This window comes from Ornithodoros turicata, chromosome 1 (genome assembly GCF_037126465.1).
Source record: "Ornithodoros turicata isolate Travis chromosome 1, ASM3712646v1, whole genome shotgun sequence".
NCBI lineage: Eukaryota > Metazoa > Arthropoda > Arachnida > Ixodida > Argasidae > Ornithodoros > Ornithodoros turicata.
The window spans coordinates 38671376-38690738 of record NC_088201.1 but is presented as its reverse complement, the minus strand read 5'-3'; the positions used below and the strand labels follow the sequence as shown (position 1 = coordinate 38690738).

At 45.5% G+C, this 19363-nt stretch overlaps 1 protein-coding gene across 1 annotated transcript in view; it reads right to left on the bottom strand.

Annotated features, from left to right (window-relative positions):
• The window catches only part of LOC135378033 (hemicentin-2-like), a 470485-nt gene that overhangs the window by 263009 nt on the left and 188113 nt on the right, over positions 1-19363 (bottom strand). Inside the window, exon 4 of the mRNA XM_064610861.1 lies at positions 904-1014. Within this exon, the coding sequence (XP_064466931.1) occupies positions 904-1014 (111 nt within the window). The remainder of the gene's footprint in view (positions 1-903; positions 1015-19363) is intronic.

The following is a 19363-nucleotide window of genomic DNA, read 5'->3' as shown; positions in this document are numbered from 1 at the left end:
TAGTAATTTGCTAGAACTCACGAAAAATAATTATTTTTCTACATATCCTACTTCTCGAGATATAAACGCTTGAACAGATCGCACGCGTCAATAAAGCTCCGATGTCAGAGAAGCGAGAGCTACGGCCATTCCCATTGGTTTTCGTAAGCACGTGACCTCTCTCTTCGGTATCCTCTCGCTTCGGTATTTGCGGTGCCCATTTTGTTCGCGTCTATTATCCCCCCCCCCCCCCTTCGCTGTGAAACTTGGAATGCAGGTTCACGTCGATGCAAAGAACCGTCTTTTACGTTTATCTGGGATAACTCGGTACGAAGTATTGCAACACACTTAAGGAGGAACAAAGTGCAAAAAAAATTATTCTTGTAGACTAAAGAGATGCCGTTACTTTGACGCCAACACAAAAGGAACAGGAGTCACCAGTTGCGTCGTTTGTCATTTATAAGCGATAGCTTTTTCCTCCTCTACAAGCGCGACAATGCGGAGAGGCCTCGCGGATTGGTCTCCTCAGACGATCTCCCGCGATGATTGGACAAATCGTTTGAGGAGACCAATACAGCCCGCTCTGCATTGTCGGCCTTCTTGAGAAGGAGAGGATGAAGGAAAGCGTACATTGCGGTTTCTTTCGCTCATAAATCACGAACGACGCAACCGATGTATCCCGTCGATTTTGTATTGACGTAAAGGTAACGCCATATTTCATGCTGCGAGATTTTTTCATTTTTTTTTCGCTTTAGTGTCCCTTTAAGAAAGTTTGCCCTTGGGCTAACATTATGATGATTGTTCATTTTCTGCGTTCGATTTCATGCGTCATACGATGCATAAAGTTTTCAGTTTTGCATATATTGACGAAAAACGATTAGGCACCACATCACATTTAAGTGAAACACAAGTTTAGTGACTCACATGCTTTGACCTCGCAATGCAGCGTCGCTGTGTCACCCTCGTTGTAAGGCCCAGCGACGTCTTTAAGGGGTTCTCCAGCCTCATTCCTGATCACAGGAGGTTCCAATGGACCTGCGTGAGCCAAAGTGCGAACATTAGGTTATAGAATGGGTCGTTTTATGGCTGGCAACCTCACAGAAACCATAATTCTTGCGACAGCACCCCATCAATCCTGTGAGCCGTGAATCGACGTGGTTCCGCGTTCTTGGCGTACGGTGTATTACGTTAGTAAACTAAACATTCCTCAGAGGATGTCGTTTGTCGTTGGCTTTACTAACAGCGCCCGTTGTGCGATAGAAGTGGAAGCTTGCTGCGTCCGACCAGCAAGACAAATAACACGCCTTGGATAACGAAGGGGTACGTCACAAAGATAAGTAGAAACGGGCCTAAGTATTTGTAGAGGGCTCATAATTGCCATCATGGACCACTCAAAGCGTGTGCGTGTTTGACAAACAACACTCCATTTGGGTGGCTTAGCCAGCTGCGAGGCAGGACGTACAGCCCTTCTATGGGTTCTTAACGCACCCTCACTTAGGAAATATCAGAAAGCAGGGCTATCTTTGTACAGATTTTATTATGGAACAGTGATAACAGATTTTCAGGCCCAAGGAAGTCGTACCGACGCTAGTCTCCTTTGGCGCTTACATGAGCTCGAATAGTTATTTTCTTCCATCGTAGATTGCGTTTTTTTTGTTTTTGTTTTTTTGCTGCTCCCAAGTTTTTTTAGGAAGCCATCTGCACTGTTATATGCCAGTTACTCACTTCCAGCGACCTCGAACATGAAACAGGGATTGGAGTTGCCTCAGGACAGAAGCCGCCGATATTTCGAACAGAGACTGTTCTTCTTCTGGGCACCGTCCTCATCAGTGGCATGGTATTTAAAGGGTTAGGTGTGACGTGTTTAAAGGTTCATGCGAATTGTGGGTCAACAGCCCGGAGGAAAGAAAGGGTCCGTACGGGCCTACGGCCGGAGTGAATGGCCGTAGAAGCCCGTACGGACCCTTTCTTCCCTCAGGGCTGTCGACCCACAATTCGCATGAACCTTTAAACACGTCACACCTAACCCTTTAAATACCATGCCAATGATGAGGACGGTGCCCAGAAGAAGAACAGTACGTCTCTGTTCGAAATATCGGCGGCTTCTGTCCTGAGGCAGCTCCCTTCCTACATCACTGCCGGTTCGCTGGATTTCTACCCATCTATGAAACAGGGATTGTTTTTCGTCGGTTCAGGTTCGACGAGAAAACAGACTCATTTTGGGTTCAGAACGCACCAGATAATGAGCGTCCAAACACTTCAAAGACGTTTAAGCCTGCACATGAATGCGCTTCTTAAAACAGCCACCGCATAGCACGCTCCTATAGCCAACCGTCATCTCGAATGACATCGTTCTCCCCTGATGTGTTGAAAACCTTTTTGTGACACTTATGTTGTTATGTTAATTGCAAAAAAAAACAAAAACGGTACACCCCGCGCTTTCCACAAATCAGTAGTGATAAACGGCATAATTCTGTGCAATGCTACACTCTTAAAACAGAACTTCACCACATAGCACGCTCCTAGCCAACCATCATCCCGGGTGATATCGTTCCCTTCCTTGATTTGTTGAAAACGGGAGGCGTACGCCTTTTTGTGACACTTATGCAGAAATGTTAATTGTCACAAAAAGGCGTACGCCTCCCGTTTTCCACAAATCATGTGAGAGAACGATGTCACTCGGGACGATTTCTATTTCAAGTTCATTTTTAAGAGTGTACACTCTTAAAAATGAGGGGGGGGGGGGGGGGGGGTCGAGGTAGCTTGCCGTTGTTGGCCGCACTCAAGTGGGCATGCCACGCTCCAAGCCAACCATCGTCCCGAGTGACATCGTTCTCTGACATGATTTGTTGAAAACGTGAGGCGTACGCCTTTTTGTGACAATTAACATTTCTGCATAAGTGTCACAAAAAGGCGGACGCCTCCCGTTTTCAACAAATCTAGGAAGGGAACGATGTCACTCGGGATGATGGTTGGCTAGGAGCGTGCTATGTGGTGAAGTTCATTTTTAAGAGTGTACACTCTTAAAAATGAGGGGGGGGGGGGGGTGTCGAGGTAGCTTGCCGTTGTTGGCCGCACTCAAGTGGGCATGCCACGCTCCAAGCCAACCATCGTCCCGAGTGACATCGTTCTCTGACATGATTTGTTGAAAACGTGAGGCGTACGCCTTTTTGTGACAATTAACATTTCTGCATAAGTGTCACAAAAAGGCGGACGCCTCCCGTTTTCAACAAATCAAGGAAGGGAACGATGTCACTCGGGATGATGGTTGGCTAGGAGCGTGCTATGTGGTGAAGTTCATTTTTAAGAGTGTACACTCTTAAAAATGAGGGGGGGGGGGTCGAGGTAGCTTGCCGTTGTTGGCCGCACTCAAGTGGGCATGCCACGCTCCAAGCCAACCATCGTCCCGAGTGACATCGTTCTCTGACATGATTTGTTGAAAACGTGAGGCGTACGCCTTTTTGTGACAATTAACATTTCTGCATAAGTGTCACAAAAAGGCGGACGCCTCCCGTTTTCAACAAATCAAGGAAGGGAACGATGTCACTCGGGATGATGGTTGGCTAGGAGCGTGCTATGTGGTGAAGTTCATTTTTAAGAGTGTAGGCCTTCAGCTTGTTATGTGGTCAATTTCTGTTTCTATATAGACTGCACTTTAAAAACAGAATTTCATCACATAGCGCGCTCTTAGCCAATCACCATCCCGTATGACATCGTTCTACCCCGATTGGTTAAAAATAAGAGGCGTACGCCTTTTTGTAACACTTATTCAGTTCCAAAAAAAGGCGTACGCCCAGCGCTTTCCACAAATCGGGAGTGATAAGGGTATTATTATGTGCAATGGTTGGCCTTCACCGTCCTATGTGATAGTGTGTGCTGCTACACTGTTAAAACATAACTTAAACACAGCACGCTCCTAGCCAACCATCATTCCGAATGATATCATTCTGTGTCATGATTTGTTCAAAACAGGGGGGAGGCGCCTATCTGGGACAGGATAATCTGTCCCAGATAGGCGCCTCCTCCCATTTTCAACAAATCGATGCACAGAATGATATCATTCGGAATGATGGTTGGCTATGAGCATGCTATGTGGTGAAGTTCTGTTTTAACAGTGTAGACACCGGCAGGAAAAACTGCGGACGCTAAGGAACTGTTTCAAAGTATCAGGAGCTATTCGTGACGCGTTGGTAGCTGTGTTTTTCGTGCCAATTGGAAAGTAGGAATACCAACGAAGTCGACTTCGAGATTACGTTTTCGAGCACTCACAAGCCACTTGGTTCTAAAGAGTAAGCCAAATGTCATCTGCATTGTACAACAAGCAGCATGCTAATAAATATTTCCCAGTGTGACTTACGAACCTTTCTTATCTGTAGTTGTATAGTCCCGGATACATTATGAATGCAACAATGCATTAGGCAGCCACTTCTAGCCGGCCGAGAGCTCCCACTATCTCTTCAGAGCTGGATTGGCGGGAATTAACACACGGTACGAGTTCGCTGGTTTTCTCTTTTGTCCATAGTGCGCCCACGAGAGTTTGGAAAGAAGCTCCCCCGTTCTGCAGCATGTACACGTTAAGCCTTATTACCGGTATGCTCCAGGCAAAGTAAAGCAGGTGACTTTTTCTTTACAAGGCTAGCGCACATGCAATTTTAAAGAGGCGCATCGCAAACTCCAGCACTTTTACAAATGCAAATGGCTGCAAAATATTACGAAAGATACTTTTCATTTCAAGGTGTTTCTTCTTTTAAGCTACGCGTAGGATTCGCCTGGAAGTAAATGTCATATTCTCTAGTTCGTCGCAAGCTCTTACTAAATGAATACAGTGGCGCGCACACACATATACATTGGATGATGAAGAGGTGGGCGGTTCACCGCCGCTGATAATACAGTGAGGCGCACAGATATACACTCTAAAGTCTGTATTTGATAGCGTACCTTATATCAAGCTATACCCCATTAATATAAGGCGCCACAGTAAATTTTCCGACTGCATTATAATAAGGTACAGGTCTCAACAAAGTCGACCGCCACGTGTGTATAAGATACAAGGAAATTTATAAGGTATATTTATAATGTAAATTTATTAGGCACAGTGCGTGTGTGTATATCGCATTAAACCGTATCCTTATAGGCGCAATTTTGTTTGGCCTTCGTTGCGCCCTTCTGCTATCAGCCCTTTATTGTTCAGATATCGTCCAAAAAGGTTGGTACATTTAGATAATGCACGAACGCACGGAGCAGGACCAGCTGTTGATTTAGCTCCGATTCAAGGACAATACGGTTCTTTTCGCTTTTGATCTAATTTTCGTTTGATTAAAAAATAATAAAACGTTTGGAAACATTCACTTCATGCTACTCTACATTTTCGGTTGTAACAGTCGTTAACTTTGTCGTTATATTCTAAATGGATATTTCCTGGTTGTATTCAATAAATGAAGTAGACAGTTGTTTACTGCAATAGTATTATGTTCTTGAATATGTGTCCTTTAGTGGTGTGTTCCGCGGAATGCTAGAAAAAGCGGATGCACGAAAACAAATATAACCAGCAAGCCAGTTGCAGGATGCAGTTTGACACCTTCCTTGTGGGAACTTCTCCAGTTTTTATGATCCCTATGTTTGTGTATCCTTCGACGACTCGAGTACGTGGTAACGGTATCGTATTCGTACCTTTTTTTATGCTCCCTGCTCCTTCCTTTGGAGGGTACAGAAAAGGTACAAAGTGTCGACTCATACCTCCAACTTCCCACAAGGGTAAGAGGTAGAAATCCGGGCTGAAGTAACATATTTATACCTCATCAGTCCAGACTTGTGCGTAACGCGTTACTAGTAATTGCGTTACTTGTAATCAATTACTTTTTTGAGTAATTTTTCGAGTAATCAGTTACTTTACTGTCAAAGTAATTTTTCGAGTAATCAATTAGTTTTCCGAGTAATCCATTACTCAGTAATTGATTACTTTTCCGGCAGAGATTAACTTATCTTTCAGATGCTCTGCCCGAATTGAAGCCCCTCGTACCGTCAGCCTTTGTTGGGCCGTTCTACTATAGCAAGTCAGTAGAAGGTCATTGTAATGATATTCTGAAATTTATGGGTCACTCTCCTTAATCTCTTCTTACACCAGTGTGGTGGTACCTGAAGCTTTGGAGGTTGAGGGAGTCATGGGGAAGTTCCACGCAATGCTCTTCCACAACGGGGTCAATGTCTTCCCGGGCGATAAATACAGTATACGTACAGCTTGGGACAAAAGTTTACGGAACTCCGGGGTGTCGCGTTTCTCTATTGGAGCGACACTCTCACAGGAAAGTGCAGCGGACACAGATACTGAGATGTGAACAAAATGGCCCGTTCCTCATTCGATCTCTTCCTGATAGCAACAGGGGGGCCACTCCGTTGAAGAAATATGCAAGTGCCATGTTCCGTAAACCTTTGTCTCAAGCTGTACAGATCCTACACGTTTTTGTTTTTCGTGTAACTTCAGCTGTGAAGCTGTTGAACGTTTGTTTTCTCTCTCTCTCTTTTTTGAGGCACACAGAGACGGGTATATTTTGCGTGAATGCAAAGTAACGACCGGAGTAACGCGTTACATTTCTACTCATTACTCAGTTACATTTGGAGTCGAGTAATTGGTAACGGTAATCAATTAGTTTATCCGTAGAAGTAACGGTAATCAATTAGTTTATCCGTAGAAGTAACGGTAATCAATTACTTTTTTCGAGTAACGGGCATAAGTCTGCTCATCACACCGTCTATACTGCGTTTATATCATGTGTAAGGTATAGATCACGGATGCTATACCTCCCACGGTAGCTGACTTCTATATTTTGTATACCGTTACGAGCGCAACGTGTTGCACCACATGAATATTTTTGTAGAGATGGTATCATTTCAGTTAAACAGTGATTTAATTATTAAATACATATGTCAATACAGCAGCATCTTACTCAACGGGGTGAGCGATTTATGGCAGCGTATTCCTGTACCTGAGATAAGCAAACCTAGGCATCCTAACTTCTAAACTGGCTTCTCGAGTGAAAGCGGCTCTACAGTTTGCGAAGCCGCGGCGTATGATATCAGTATGTTTTCCAGACTATGCCAAACTCTCCGTTGGAAAACTGTTGGAATACGGCCTAGCGGTCGCGAAGCATCATTGTAAGCAGTAGTGATCCTTGGAAGGACTGTACCTAAAGATTTGCTGCACCACATAAAACAAAAGGTACATTTTGGCAAAATTGTACATCTTAAAAGGGTTTTCTTAAGATGTACTGCGTTTATAGCGTAGGGACACCTCTCAAAATCAGCCATGAGAAAACTTACTTGAAAAGGTAGCTGAGTTCCAGTTCCAGTTACTACACGAACAAAGTAACTAAGTTACAGGTACAGTTACTCTGCACAAATAGCAACTATAGTTAAGTTACAGTTACAAGTAACTTAGTTACTTTAAAGTTACTTTCCAAAATGGCAAAAACAAGGACTCAAAAACTTTTATGCTAAATTCTTTACTAGTACAATGTGAACTACTTGGGCAAGTTTGTCTCTGCAAATCTGCCGGGCCGCTTTTTTCGAAAGCATCCCCACCAATGCTGAGCAGCCGCTGAACTGGGGCACTACACGGGGCCAACGGGGCCAAAGGGGGGGGGGGGATTCGAGCGGTATGCCTGCCTCGATTGCTCGGGGAAGGGGTGAAAGGGGGTGGGGGAAGGGGAGGGCTCACACGTCTGGTTCTACAGTTTCCTGCACTACAACCGACCGTGAGGGGCCAACGCTTCTTTCATATTTCACTTAGGAGCGCTGGCCACAGAACCACAGGGTGAATTGAGCAAATGTTTTGATCGCGTCGTGAAAATAGAAGATGACGTTTCTGGCGCTTCAAACTTTGCAGACTGGTAGTCATTTGCCTGAAATTTCATCGATATATATATATTTACAATTTGATCGTACACTCCCAGCCAAGGACAGCTGTTTCGCTCTACTTGGAGCTCGTCAGCCTGGCGCAGGGAAGTGACACGATCTTGGGTCGGCGCTTACAATACGTCTCGGCGAGACGTCAATGTTCCACGGTGACGGCGCCACCTGTGGAGGCCGCAGTACAACCCAGCAAGTACATACACAAAGTAAAAATAGCCGAAGCTCTGTAGCTGCACGTTGAGCACATGTTTACAATTTGATCGTGCACTCCCAGCCAAGGACAGCTGTTTCGCTCTACTTGGAGCTCGTCAGCCTGGCGCAGGGAAGTGCCACGATCTTGGGTTGGCGCTTGCAATGCGTCTCGGCGAGACGTCAATGTTTCTTTCAATGCAAGACGTCAATGTCTCGCCGAGACGCACTGTAAGCGCCGACCCAAGCTCGTGTCACTTCCCTGCGCCAGGCTGACGAGCTCCAAGTAGAGCGAAACAGGTGTCCTTGACTGGGAGTGCACGATCAAATTGTAAACATGTGCTCAACGTGCAACTACAGAGCTTCGGCTATTTTTACTTTATATATATACAGTCATGTCTCGCTTATCCGGAGTTCAGATATCCGGAAACCTCGTTATCCGGACTACATTACCGGGAACGAACCTGCTACCATTGGATTTTGTCTCGGTTATCCGGAATTCATTATCCATATCCAGACAGCAAGTACGGGGAGCAATCTTCCAGGACCCATGTTATTCTGATTCGCTTATACGGAGAAGTGTCAACGTCCTCTGTCCCTGGTATGTGCTGTGTTCGAATTATTCCGGAAAAGGGTCACATCTCACGGGGTCATTCTGTAGTGTTTGACCTTCTTTTCTTCTGAGGTCACTCCTTTTTGGTGTGTGCGGGCACACGGAGATAGAGAACATTAAGCGAACGAGGTGCACTGCACCCATGGAGCGCAAGAAATCCACACGTCAATGTGAACGTCAAAGTCCAGGCCATCTGAAAGCATCGCCTGTCTTCTTGTCTCTGCCAAGGGCATTTGCAAGAAGACAAAAACATATGCATAGGACCAACTTTCTCAGACATTGCCCTTTATTGAACAGCGGGGTGACGCAGCTGGTGCCGTGGCTGGACGAAAATACTGTCACACGCGTGCCTGCTAATTTCAAGAAGTTCACTACGCACCAATATTTCAAGCAGCGATCTTTTCCTTGTTTTCTTTTCTGGAGCTATAAAGAGCTGTCCCAAATTTTTCGGGTTTCCCCGGAAGTATGCTTGGTCCGGTTATCCGGAAATTCTTTTATCCGGACGAAAAGGGACGACTCCCGAGGTGTCCGGATAATCGAGACATGACTGTATATTATATACAGGGTGTTTCAGTTAAATCCCCGGGCTAAATAATTCGCGAACCGGTTCACCAATCGAATAACTTTCTTTTTTACAAGTATCTGTCCAATACCGCCTACAAGATGCGCACCGCGTGAATGAGCGGGAGGCGCTCATTATTTAAATAAAAATTCAAATGAGTTTCGTGAAAAAAGCTAACTTCTAAAGCAGGGCGCCGTCGGCATTAAAATGGGTACTACCCCTTTTGGGACCTTCAGTGGACACCTTTTAGAGAAAAATCTGCCACCGAAGCGGGTCATTTGTTGCAGTAATTAATTGGTTTCGGTTTACGTATTTTTGTCGCGGCTGGTCGCGGCGAAGCGCAAAAGGACGTAATTCATTGGTGTAATTCATTGGTGTAAGGACGTAATTCATTGATGGATAAGGGAGTGAAAGAGCGTCTTTTTTCTGATTAAGGCAGATTTTTCTCTGAAAGGTGTCCACTGAAGGTCCCAAAAGGGGTAGTACCCATTTTAATACCGACAGCGCCCTGCTTTAGAAGTTACGCTTTTTTACGAAACTCATTTGCATTTTTATTTAAATAATGAGCGCCTCCCGCTCATTCACGCGGTGCGCATCTTGTAGGCGGTATTGGACAGATACTTGTAAAAAGAAAGTTATTCGATTGGTGCACCGGTTCGCGAATTATTTAGCCCGGGGATTTAACTGAAACACCCTGTATATATGTATTTTTTTTTTTTTTCAAATGCTGTCACTTTGTAGAGAAAAAAAGTCGCAAGCAAACCAAATTCCCAGCCTATATATTTCCTATGGCATATACCACCCGCAAACCGCCATGTTTCCTCTGTCTGCTTCACGTTAGTTAGTTAGTTAGTTAGTTAGTTCCAGTACCTAAACCCTTTTAAGACGTTCATATTCCCACGAATAGGTGGCGCTGCCTCGAAACCTTGCATCTAGTCCATCTGGCTGTTGGTTGTACCACAACATTTGGTTTTGCTTCGTCTGCAAGCAGCGCCACCAATAAGTGGTGATGCGAACGTGATGTGAACGTGTGGGCGGTGTAGGACATAGGAAATGAATGCATGGGGTGAGAATTTGCCTTGCTTTTAACTTTTTTTCTAGAAAGTGAGAACATTTGAAAAAAAAAAAAAAAGTCGATAAAACGTCAGGCAAATGACTATCAATCTGCAATGTTTTAAGCGCCACAGACGTTATGCTGTATTTTTACGTGTCGATCGAAATGTGTAACCGTTGCTAAATTCACCCTGTAGAGTAATGGTAACGTTGTAGCAATACCAAAGTCAACTTTAATATGAGCCCTTTACGAGACTACAGTCTTAAAAATGAACTTCACCACATAGCACGCTCCTAGCCAACCATCATCCCGAGTGACATCATTCCCTTCCTTGATTTGTTGAAAACGAGAGGCGTCCGCCTTTTTGTGACACTTATGCAGAAATGTTAATTGTCACAAAAAGGCGTACGCCTCCCGTTTTCAACAAATCATGTCAGAGAACGATGTCACTCGGGATGATGGTTGGCTTGGAGCGTGCTATGTGGTGAAGTTCATTTTTAAGAGTGTAGGGTGCCAACGTTCTACACTCTTAAAAATGAGTTTCACCACATAGCACGCTCCCAGCCAACCATGGTCTCGAATGACAACGTTCTCACCCCTGATTTGCTGAAAACGGGAGGCGGAGCCTATTTTGTACCATTATGCACGTGCATATTGGTACAAAATAGGCTCCGCCTCCCTTTTTCATCATTCGGGATCATGGTTGGATAGGAGCGTACTATGTGGTGTAACTCATTTTTAAAAGTGTACTTCTGATGGATCCTAGCATAGTGAGGCTGTGAGGTGTCACCAGGGGTAGCCTCGAGTCGAGGGCCACCTTCCAATTTAGTGGACGCGCCACGCGCGTCCACTACTTCTAGCTGTACTACTGTCCACTACTAGCTGTACTTCTAAGTACAGCTTAAAGCAGAGTTAACTTGAACGCGCTCCGACCTTCGGAGCGGGAAGAGAGCCACCCTAACGGCGCTTAGGAGAAATAAAGGGAAAGAGTGTTTCGACTGACTCACTTATGCTGCGCCGGTGTCCGCCTTGCCGCGAGCTGTTGACTCGGCATTACCCTCAGCTGTGGTTGTCATCGCGACGTTTGTTTCAGTTTTTGGCGATTATGTAGAGGTGTATGCTGGCCGATATCGCACGGATGCGATGCCGTTATCTCAATGATACACGCGAAGGTGGTCGCGTTCGCTGAGTGTATCCTCATTTGTTTTATCACAATGCAGAAAATGCCCCACTCACCACTGCCCAAAATGACCCACGTCCGTAATTCTCACGGACTTGCCTGCTGAATTTAGCTGGTGGTCTTACACGTCGGTCGTCGGTGTTCGTACGCCGTGGACGCCGTCTGACCGAGAACGAGCAAAGCCAAGCGCGTGCCCTTCATGCAGCCGGGCTGAGTCTTCGCCGCATCGCTGCGCAGCTGCATCGTTCAGTCAACTGCATCGACAATTTTTTTCAAGAATGCTTGCAAAAATGGGTGGTTCAGTTCCGGAAGGTCCAGGAACCAGTTTGTCCAGAAGGTCCAGGAATAAGTTTAACCCGGATGGCATGACGGCTCCCGGCACCATTGGAGGGATTTGCGCAAAGACCCGCTTCACAATTCTAAACGAAACGTGGTGGCCGATTAGTGATATAGATTGGGGCGCCTTCTATATGTCGCACCTGCGCTCTTAAGGTCGCCTTCGTCAGCTGCATAATGAACTCTGTAGCCTATCAGACAGTCCCTCCTACACTCTAAAAATAGAACTTCACCACATAGCACCCTCTTTGCAACCACTATCCCGAATGACATCGTTCTGCCCCCTGACAGGTTAAAAACGGGAGGCGTACCCCTTTTTGGAAAACGGAGTTCCAAAAAAGGCGTTCGCCCGCGCTTTCCACAAATCGAGAGTAATAAAGGATTCATTCTGTGCAATGGTTGGCATTCACCGTGTCATGTGGTGAAGTTCTGTTTTCAGAGTGTAGGTCACGCCAGTTGGCGAAGAGTCAGCGAGTACCGGTGGCGAAACTCGAACCCGCACATCTGTGATATCCGGTGCACTACTGGTCTGATAGCCGGTGATAGGTGTGCTACCAATAACACAAGGTGTGGGTTCGAATCTCGCCTCCTGCATTCGCTGACCTGTCTTTCAACTGCAGTCTTTCAGATGATTGCATGTGCGTTGGTGAGGCTTAAACCTTGTGTTTGCTCTACTTGTTCGTTCAGCCTCTGCAATTTACGGTACTCCAAGGCCACCTTCTTCATTTCCTTCGTCATCGACATCGTCAGGGCCTGGTCATCCAGCAAGACAATGCTGCAATATACGTCAGCCCGTCCACCCGAGCATTGCTAGGGCCTAACGCAGTCACGATCCTGCCTTGACCAGTGCATTTTGCCCTGACATAAACCCATTGAAAAACGTTTGAGGAATCGTTGTGCTCAGAATTTACGCGAACGGACGCCAGTATGATACCTACCAAGAGCTCAAAGAAGCAATAAGGGATGCGCGGAAGTTCATCGATGCCGACGCCCCACACAACCTAATTGTGTTCAACGGCGTCTCCTCGATGTTATTGCTGCCGATGGGGGCCCAACAAATTATTAAGTGATGTAATATGTTTTGCTTATATGTTACAAAATACACTTAGATAAAATCTAAGGGTACCTATATTTCTGCACCAGGTCCAAATACGAAACTGTGCGAAAAAAAAAAAAGACACTAGCTTGTAAAAAAGAGAAGTATCTTCTCTTTTGTTTTCAACGGTGCTGAGACCAATACAAGAGTTGTGACAACGCGAAAATTGGACTGGGACGCCATATCGCCATTTTCAGGGATGCCTATGCACCGCAGTGTATTCGCTCCGAGATCGAACGGTGTCGGTGCGCTGCATATAAACGATGAACTGCCGTAGTGTGGATAGCTTCCTCGCGTCGTCTGGTTTTACACGTTTATCGCGCGTTCAGTGCAGTACGTAGGTGGAGCATTGGGGAATCGAACAGTATCGTACCATCGCGTCACAAGTGATCTTCCGGTCAATATACACAAGAATTACAGAAAAGAACCATCAACTATAGGTCGATCTCGCAGCGAATAGCTAGTAGCTTCAGCTGGCTTTAGCTACTTAGCACAAGAGGTGGTGTACACTCTTAAACATGCGTGGGGTGGGGGGGGGGGTCGAGGTAGCTTGCCGTTGTTGGCCGCACTCAAGTGCACTTAAAATTGCACTTCACCACATAGCACGCTCCTAGCCAATCATCATCACGACTGACATCGTTCTTTCCCCTGATTTGCTGAAAACGGGGGCGTACGCCATTTCTGTCAGCGTGCTGGCCATGTCACGTCGAGACTGGGAGGTACCCGGATTCGAATCCCAGTGCCGGCTGTGCTATCTGGGGTTTTTCCTGGGCTTTCCTCAGACGCTGTCAGACATATGTCGGCACAGTTCCCATAGAAGTCGGCCCAGGACGCACATTCCCCCAGAGCGTTAGTCGTGACGTTGCCCACCTATGTGAGGCCGACAACGGCGAGCTCTTTCATTCGCAGCACCACAACCTAGTGGCATTATGCCGTTCAAAACTGTCACAAAAAGGGCGTACGCCCCCCCTCCCCCCGTTTTCATCCAATCAAGAAAGAGAACGTTGTCATTCGGGATGATGGTTAGCTAGGAGCGTGCTATGCTGCTATGCAGTGAAGCTCCGTTTTTAGAGTGTAGGACCCAGTAGGGTAATGCCCTATGGGTCCTTGAGGTACTACCATAAATAAATAAATAGGAGAAAGGGGCAGATCAGGTCAACTCCTTCCTCTTGTGCTCACGTGTTTCCGCTGGGTTTCCATGCAATTCAACGATGCACCAACTAGCCCAGCTAGGAAATCTACTGAACGTTTACAAGCTGTTGGGTTGAAAGCTCGGTACATCTATTGATCAAGTCAGCAGAGCGAGTCGGTCGATAGCTTCAGTAAAAGCAGGAACTGAATTAGACAATTAACTTTGAAAATGTGTATTTATTTATTTATTTGAATGTGTCTATCAACGGAAAAGTATTCCGTTTGGATGGTGCACTGGACTATAACATTAAAACCGCACAACACAAAAGACAAGAGTTATAAAAATCTGAAGCCCGCATCAATAAGTCCTAGCCAACCATCATCTCGAATGATATTGTTATCTGCCCGGATTTGTTGAAAACAGGAGGCGTACGCCTTTTTTGTGACACTTATGCTGTTTATAATTGTCACAAAAACGGCGTACGCCTCCCGTTTTCAACAAATCAGGGCAAATAACGATATCATTCGAGGTGATGGTTGGCTAGGAGCGTGCTATGCGGTGAAGTTCATTTTTAAGAGTGTACATTAAAGTCATGTTGGATACAGAAGGGTAAAACGGTAGATGCGGTTTAGAACTGTGGGTTGCATTGACGTTATTGCATACTGGTGAGTTGTTCGCATGGAAAAATTAAGGGGCTTATTAAAGAGAGATAGTTGAAAAAAGTTTTTTGCTATATTGAACCCGATGGGGTGAAGTCTTCCTACACTCTTTAAGGGAGGTACAGGAGATACAGTTGACCCTCTCAGGGACACAGGGGTCTCAGGGGTTGCAACACTTCGTCTCAAGTTATTCCAGGTAAATGTGAAATGCCATTATATGCATCGATATGGACCTGAATTCCAAGTTTTACAGCAAATGGGGTAATAGACGCGTAGAAAGTGGAAAACCGGCGCAGCGAATACCGAAATTCAAGCGGCTGTGAGGTCACGGCAGGCGGCTCCGCCACGGCAGTGAGGGAGCGCGAGAGGGAGCGCGGCTTGACGAGTACGTGTCTTCAAGGGTTTATATCTCGCTAAGTATATAAATCGTAAAAATATAATTTTTTTTCATCATTATTCTAGTGTGCAATACAGTGTGCGTGTGATGTAATGAACCACATCTATCAAAGTGTCACAACCCCTTTAAGGAAATCAAGAACTTTGGAAATGACGAAGGGGAGCATAATTGTTCGGAAGTGTTCATACTATTAAAGATACGTATATCACATCAAGACGGCGCCATCAGCAACTGAAAGCCCTTAAGACTTTGGAAAAAAAAAAGGATATGAGCGATCGTAGCTCTGAAACATGCAGTAGACTCTGAAGGATTTATAAACCCAGGTTGTTCACCTTTATGAATAGCTTTATTTTCTTCCCCTTCTGAGTTGGAATTTGAGTTTCTTCCCCCTCTCTTTGGGTACTGTAAAATGAAATTCGCAACTTCGATGCGTTCGGGGTTCCTTGCTCTTCCCACCACCGTTCCTGACAAAAAATCCGTTCCTCACAAGTCACAGAAGAAGCCTCTAGATTTGTTGCAGGCGTTCCATCGTACTGCTTCATATAGGACATAAATAAAAGCTACCACTGCAAACCTCTTCGCGAAGGAGTAAGTGATGTTTTTTATCCTTTCGGAATGGCTGTGCTCCAATCCCAAAACGGCAGCGACCATTTCAGTTCCGGTTTAGCCCAAGATAGATCCTTATACAGGTTCTTCCAACTTCAGATTCTGATTCAGGATTCAGGCTGAGTTCTGATTCTGATCACAGCAAAGAGGGTGTTGTTGTTGTTGTAGGTGGTGGTGGTGATGCTTGCCGTTGGGGGGGTTATGTCACGCTAAGCGACAGAGTCAAGGAATAAAAAAAAAAGTCTGTCATGTGTTAACTTTGTGAACACCACTTCTCTTCTTCAAGCTCCAGATATTAAACTGCCCTGAATTTATGTGAGTGGTATGTCGTCAGGAGAAATAGCATAAGAAGAAACGGGGGGTTCACGAGATTTTTGGCGTATAATTTACTTTGGTGGCTTCAGTGATGTTAACTGTGTTAATTAGTCGATGTCTTTTGAGTGGTAAGCTGGAGCACTATAGTTGACAGTTCTGAAACAACTAAATAACTTCTCGCAGACGACGTTGACGGCCGTTGCTTCGTGATCGAGCGGGTTGGACAGCGTTGGGACGAAATTGGTAGATGAGCCGTAGACGTCGAAGGTATACAGATTTTTCTGGCACTGTGCCCTTCGGACGCGCTATGCTCCATCCCGCCAAAACGTTACATGAAATTTCTTACGTGTCACAAATGTAAATGATCGGAAAGACGCAATTCTACGTCAAAACAAAGAATTAAAAATGGCAAAAGAAAAAAATTGATGCATAAATTGATAGAAAGCCATCTTGGAAGGCTACAGCAAATCCATTGCCCTTAGCTGAACTTCGTTTTGAGCTACAGGAACACGATTTTTATGTTTCCTAATAAATTATCAAGAAGCTTACGTTTTAATTACATTTTGATAAACGTTCGGTTGTTGTTCCGGTGGCCGAAAGCTTATTCTATCCCCTTGTTCGTACCGGAAATAATAATTGAGTTCGTTGGTCAACCTTAACAACACAGACACAACCATTACAGAAATTATCCTTATTTGACATGCGGCTACGCAAGCCGACAAACATATGTTTAATGTACCTTCGAGTTCCCTATGTCTCTCTTCAAAGCCTACTTTTCGTCTGAATCATTCAAGTTACCGTCCTGCACGACCCGTATGGAACGCCGTACTTTCCTATTGATTCGCAATGCTAGCGAGGCTTTATTATTATTATTAGATGAAAGGAACACTGTCCATTATTGTATATGGTTTCGTAACTGAGGAGCTTTTGCGTTCGAAGCGCCTCACACAAAATGCATCCCGCCATGGAAGGGCCTCCAAGGACTACTGCTTCCGTTCTTATCACCCAAGCGCCGTGCAGAGTGTCGACCATACACGCGGAGCCACCTCGTGGAATATTAAGTAGGACCGTCTTTGCGGATGTCGGCTTCCATAATGAAAGCTACACACAAAAGATGGCCTGCCACATGCTGCCGCCTTCACAGCTGGGTCTCTATACCATTGTTTTCCTACAGGTCGTATTCAAAGAATGGCGTACTTCGGCTTTCGTCTACAGATACTTCTGATTGAGTTGTCTCAAGGCGGTTTGGTCATACTAACACCTCATGTATTTTTCTGCCTACAACCAGCAAAACAACTGTCTTTCTGTGTTTTGATAGTAAAACGTTCATCATGGCCGTGGATCGGCTTCCCGTTGCTTGCATCGCTCGCCTGGGCTGCGTCACGACTATAGGCGAGATGGGAAGCGATGAAGGCTGAGGACTATGGACTGAAGACTAGAGGACAGCTTGAGTTGATGCTGGGATCGACCGGAAGTTATTTATTCAAAATAAGTCGGGGTCAGTAAATTTGAATTTAGAGTCAGAGCCTGTACAAGGCCCGTTTCCAGAAGCAAGCGGACTAGGCTGCGAGTCTTCGAGTAGCTTTCGTGGGGGCGATGATGTTTGGGGGAAGGCGCGGTTAGTCTACTCTGGGGTGGCGGCACTGTGCACAAAGGGAGGGGAGGAGGAAAAATGGTGGTACAGGAGAGGCGGGGGTGCCATATCCCTCTTGCGCTGGGATCCGAGTAGTCCAAGAGAACCATCCACCACAGAAAACATGAGAGCATCCAGAGCTTTGCTCTGCAGCCTCCACGGGTGTTGGTAACACCGTGCAACGCCTGTCTGTACCGACTATAGTCGTCGGTACAGGTGTCTGTATCGAACCAAAAGCGTCTGATGCCCACGTTGTGCCGAAGAGCCTTCAAAGGGGCCGAAACGGTCGTCCACAGCTGGGATTGTGGCACGATTCATGAATAAACAATATCTTAGGATATGTATGATAGTTTCCGTTTGCTGAATGTGTTGCCAATTTGCGTTTCCACGGAGCCAATCTTACATAATTGCAATTTAATTAACGCAAATATCCTGTTCTCAGCCTATGGAGCATGGTTTGCAGAATTTTCTTGATCCCGGGGTGTTGTTCTTGTACTAGCTCACTAAACACCCTTTGTATGACGCTGTCTCCTGAGTATGGCAATCTTGGGTAGCAGCAACTAAAGTGCACTGCGATTATAGGGGGCCCACTTTCTTATTGCGGCCGATGCCGCCATGGGAGAGGATCTATTTCAGAGAAGTGCCTCAACCGATTGATTTTTGTTGGACGCATGATCTCCCGGAAGAGCGCGCTCAAATGTTATTACACATGGGGATCATCATGTCTTAGAATGTGCTACTCAAGGCAACTACAGTTGTGCTTCTCTTAACGTGCCAACCAATCAAAGGAAAGCAACCTGCGTAAAACAATGTGATGTAAATGGTAACTCATTTGACGAACATTAGTTTTAGCTCATACGTTTTAATAAACGAACTCAATTCATTTAGACAAGGGTTTTTCTTCAACAAGAAATGAAGAACACGAGCTTTGTTTACCCCAGACTTTTCGTAGGCGCAATCCGTGAAATTCGGCGAGAAACACCGTGGGATCCCTACGGCTAACAGAAGGAAGAAATCTTAGATATCGTACGTGCAAGTGCGAGAAAATGCTAGAATGTATCTAACGTATCTCAAATGCGAACAAGCGATAATGTATGAAAGATGAGCTGCCACTGAACTAGAAATCGGGGACACCGGGGAGAGTTGTCACACTCGTTACATAAAGCAAAATGAGCAGCTGAGCCATTTTCCCGCTGTTTGTTAGCGGCACGAGCAACCACTAACTGGAGAAACTTTCATTGTCATGGAAAGTATGGCAAGCTGCACACAGCACATGACTTGTTTCGGTGAAGAGTAAGTAAAATGTTCCGTTCTTGCAATTTTCAAATTTTGCACGACGCACACTAAAGCTCTAAAGAATGCACGTGTTCGTAATGTTTATTCAGCTTTCGGAAATCTTTTCACGGATTTTCAGCGGAATACGTTCCGCAGTTAAGTTCACTGCTGTGGTAAAATCACTGTGGGTGTAGAAGGGTCAGTTGTCCCATATCTGGCGAGGAAAGTTGTCACGTAAAGTTGTCACAACTGGTGAGTGACTGACAGCGGAAACTATATCCGCGAGGAAGTGTTTCAGTAGTTTAGTACATCTTTGAGATCGTGTGATTAGCTATAGTGCCGCTTTTTACATTTCCAATGCCGGTCTACAGCCAGTAATGGCTGGCTTGCAGTGCACCCACGAATCCTGTACAGCTAGGACAAACGTGC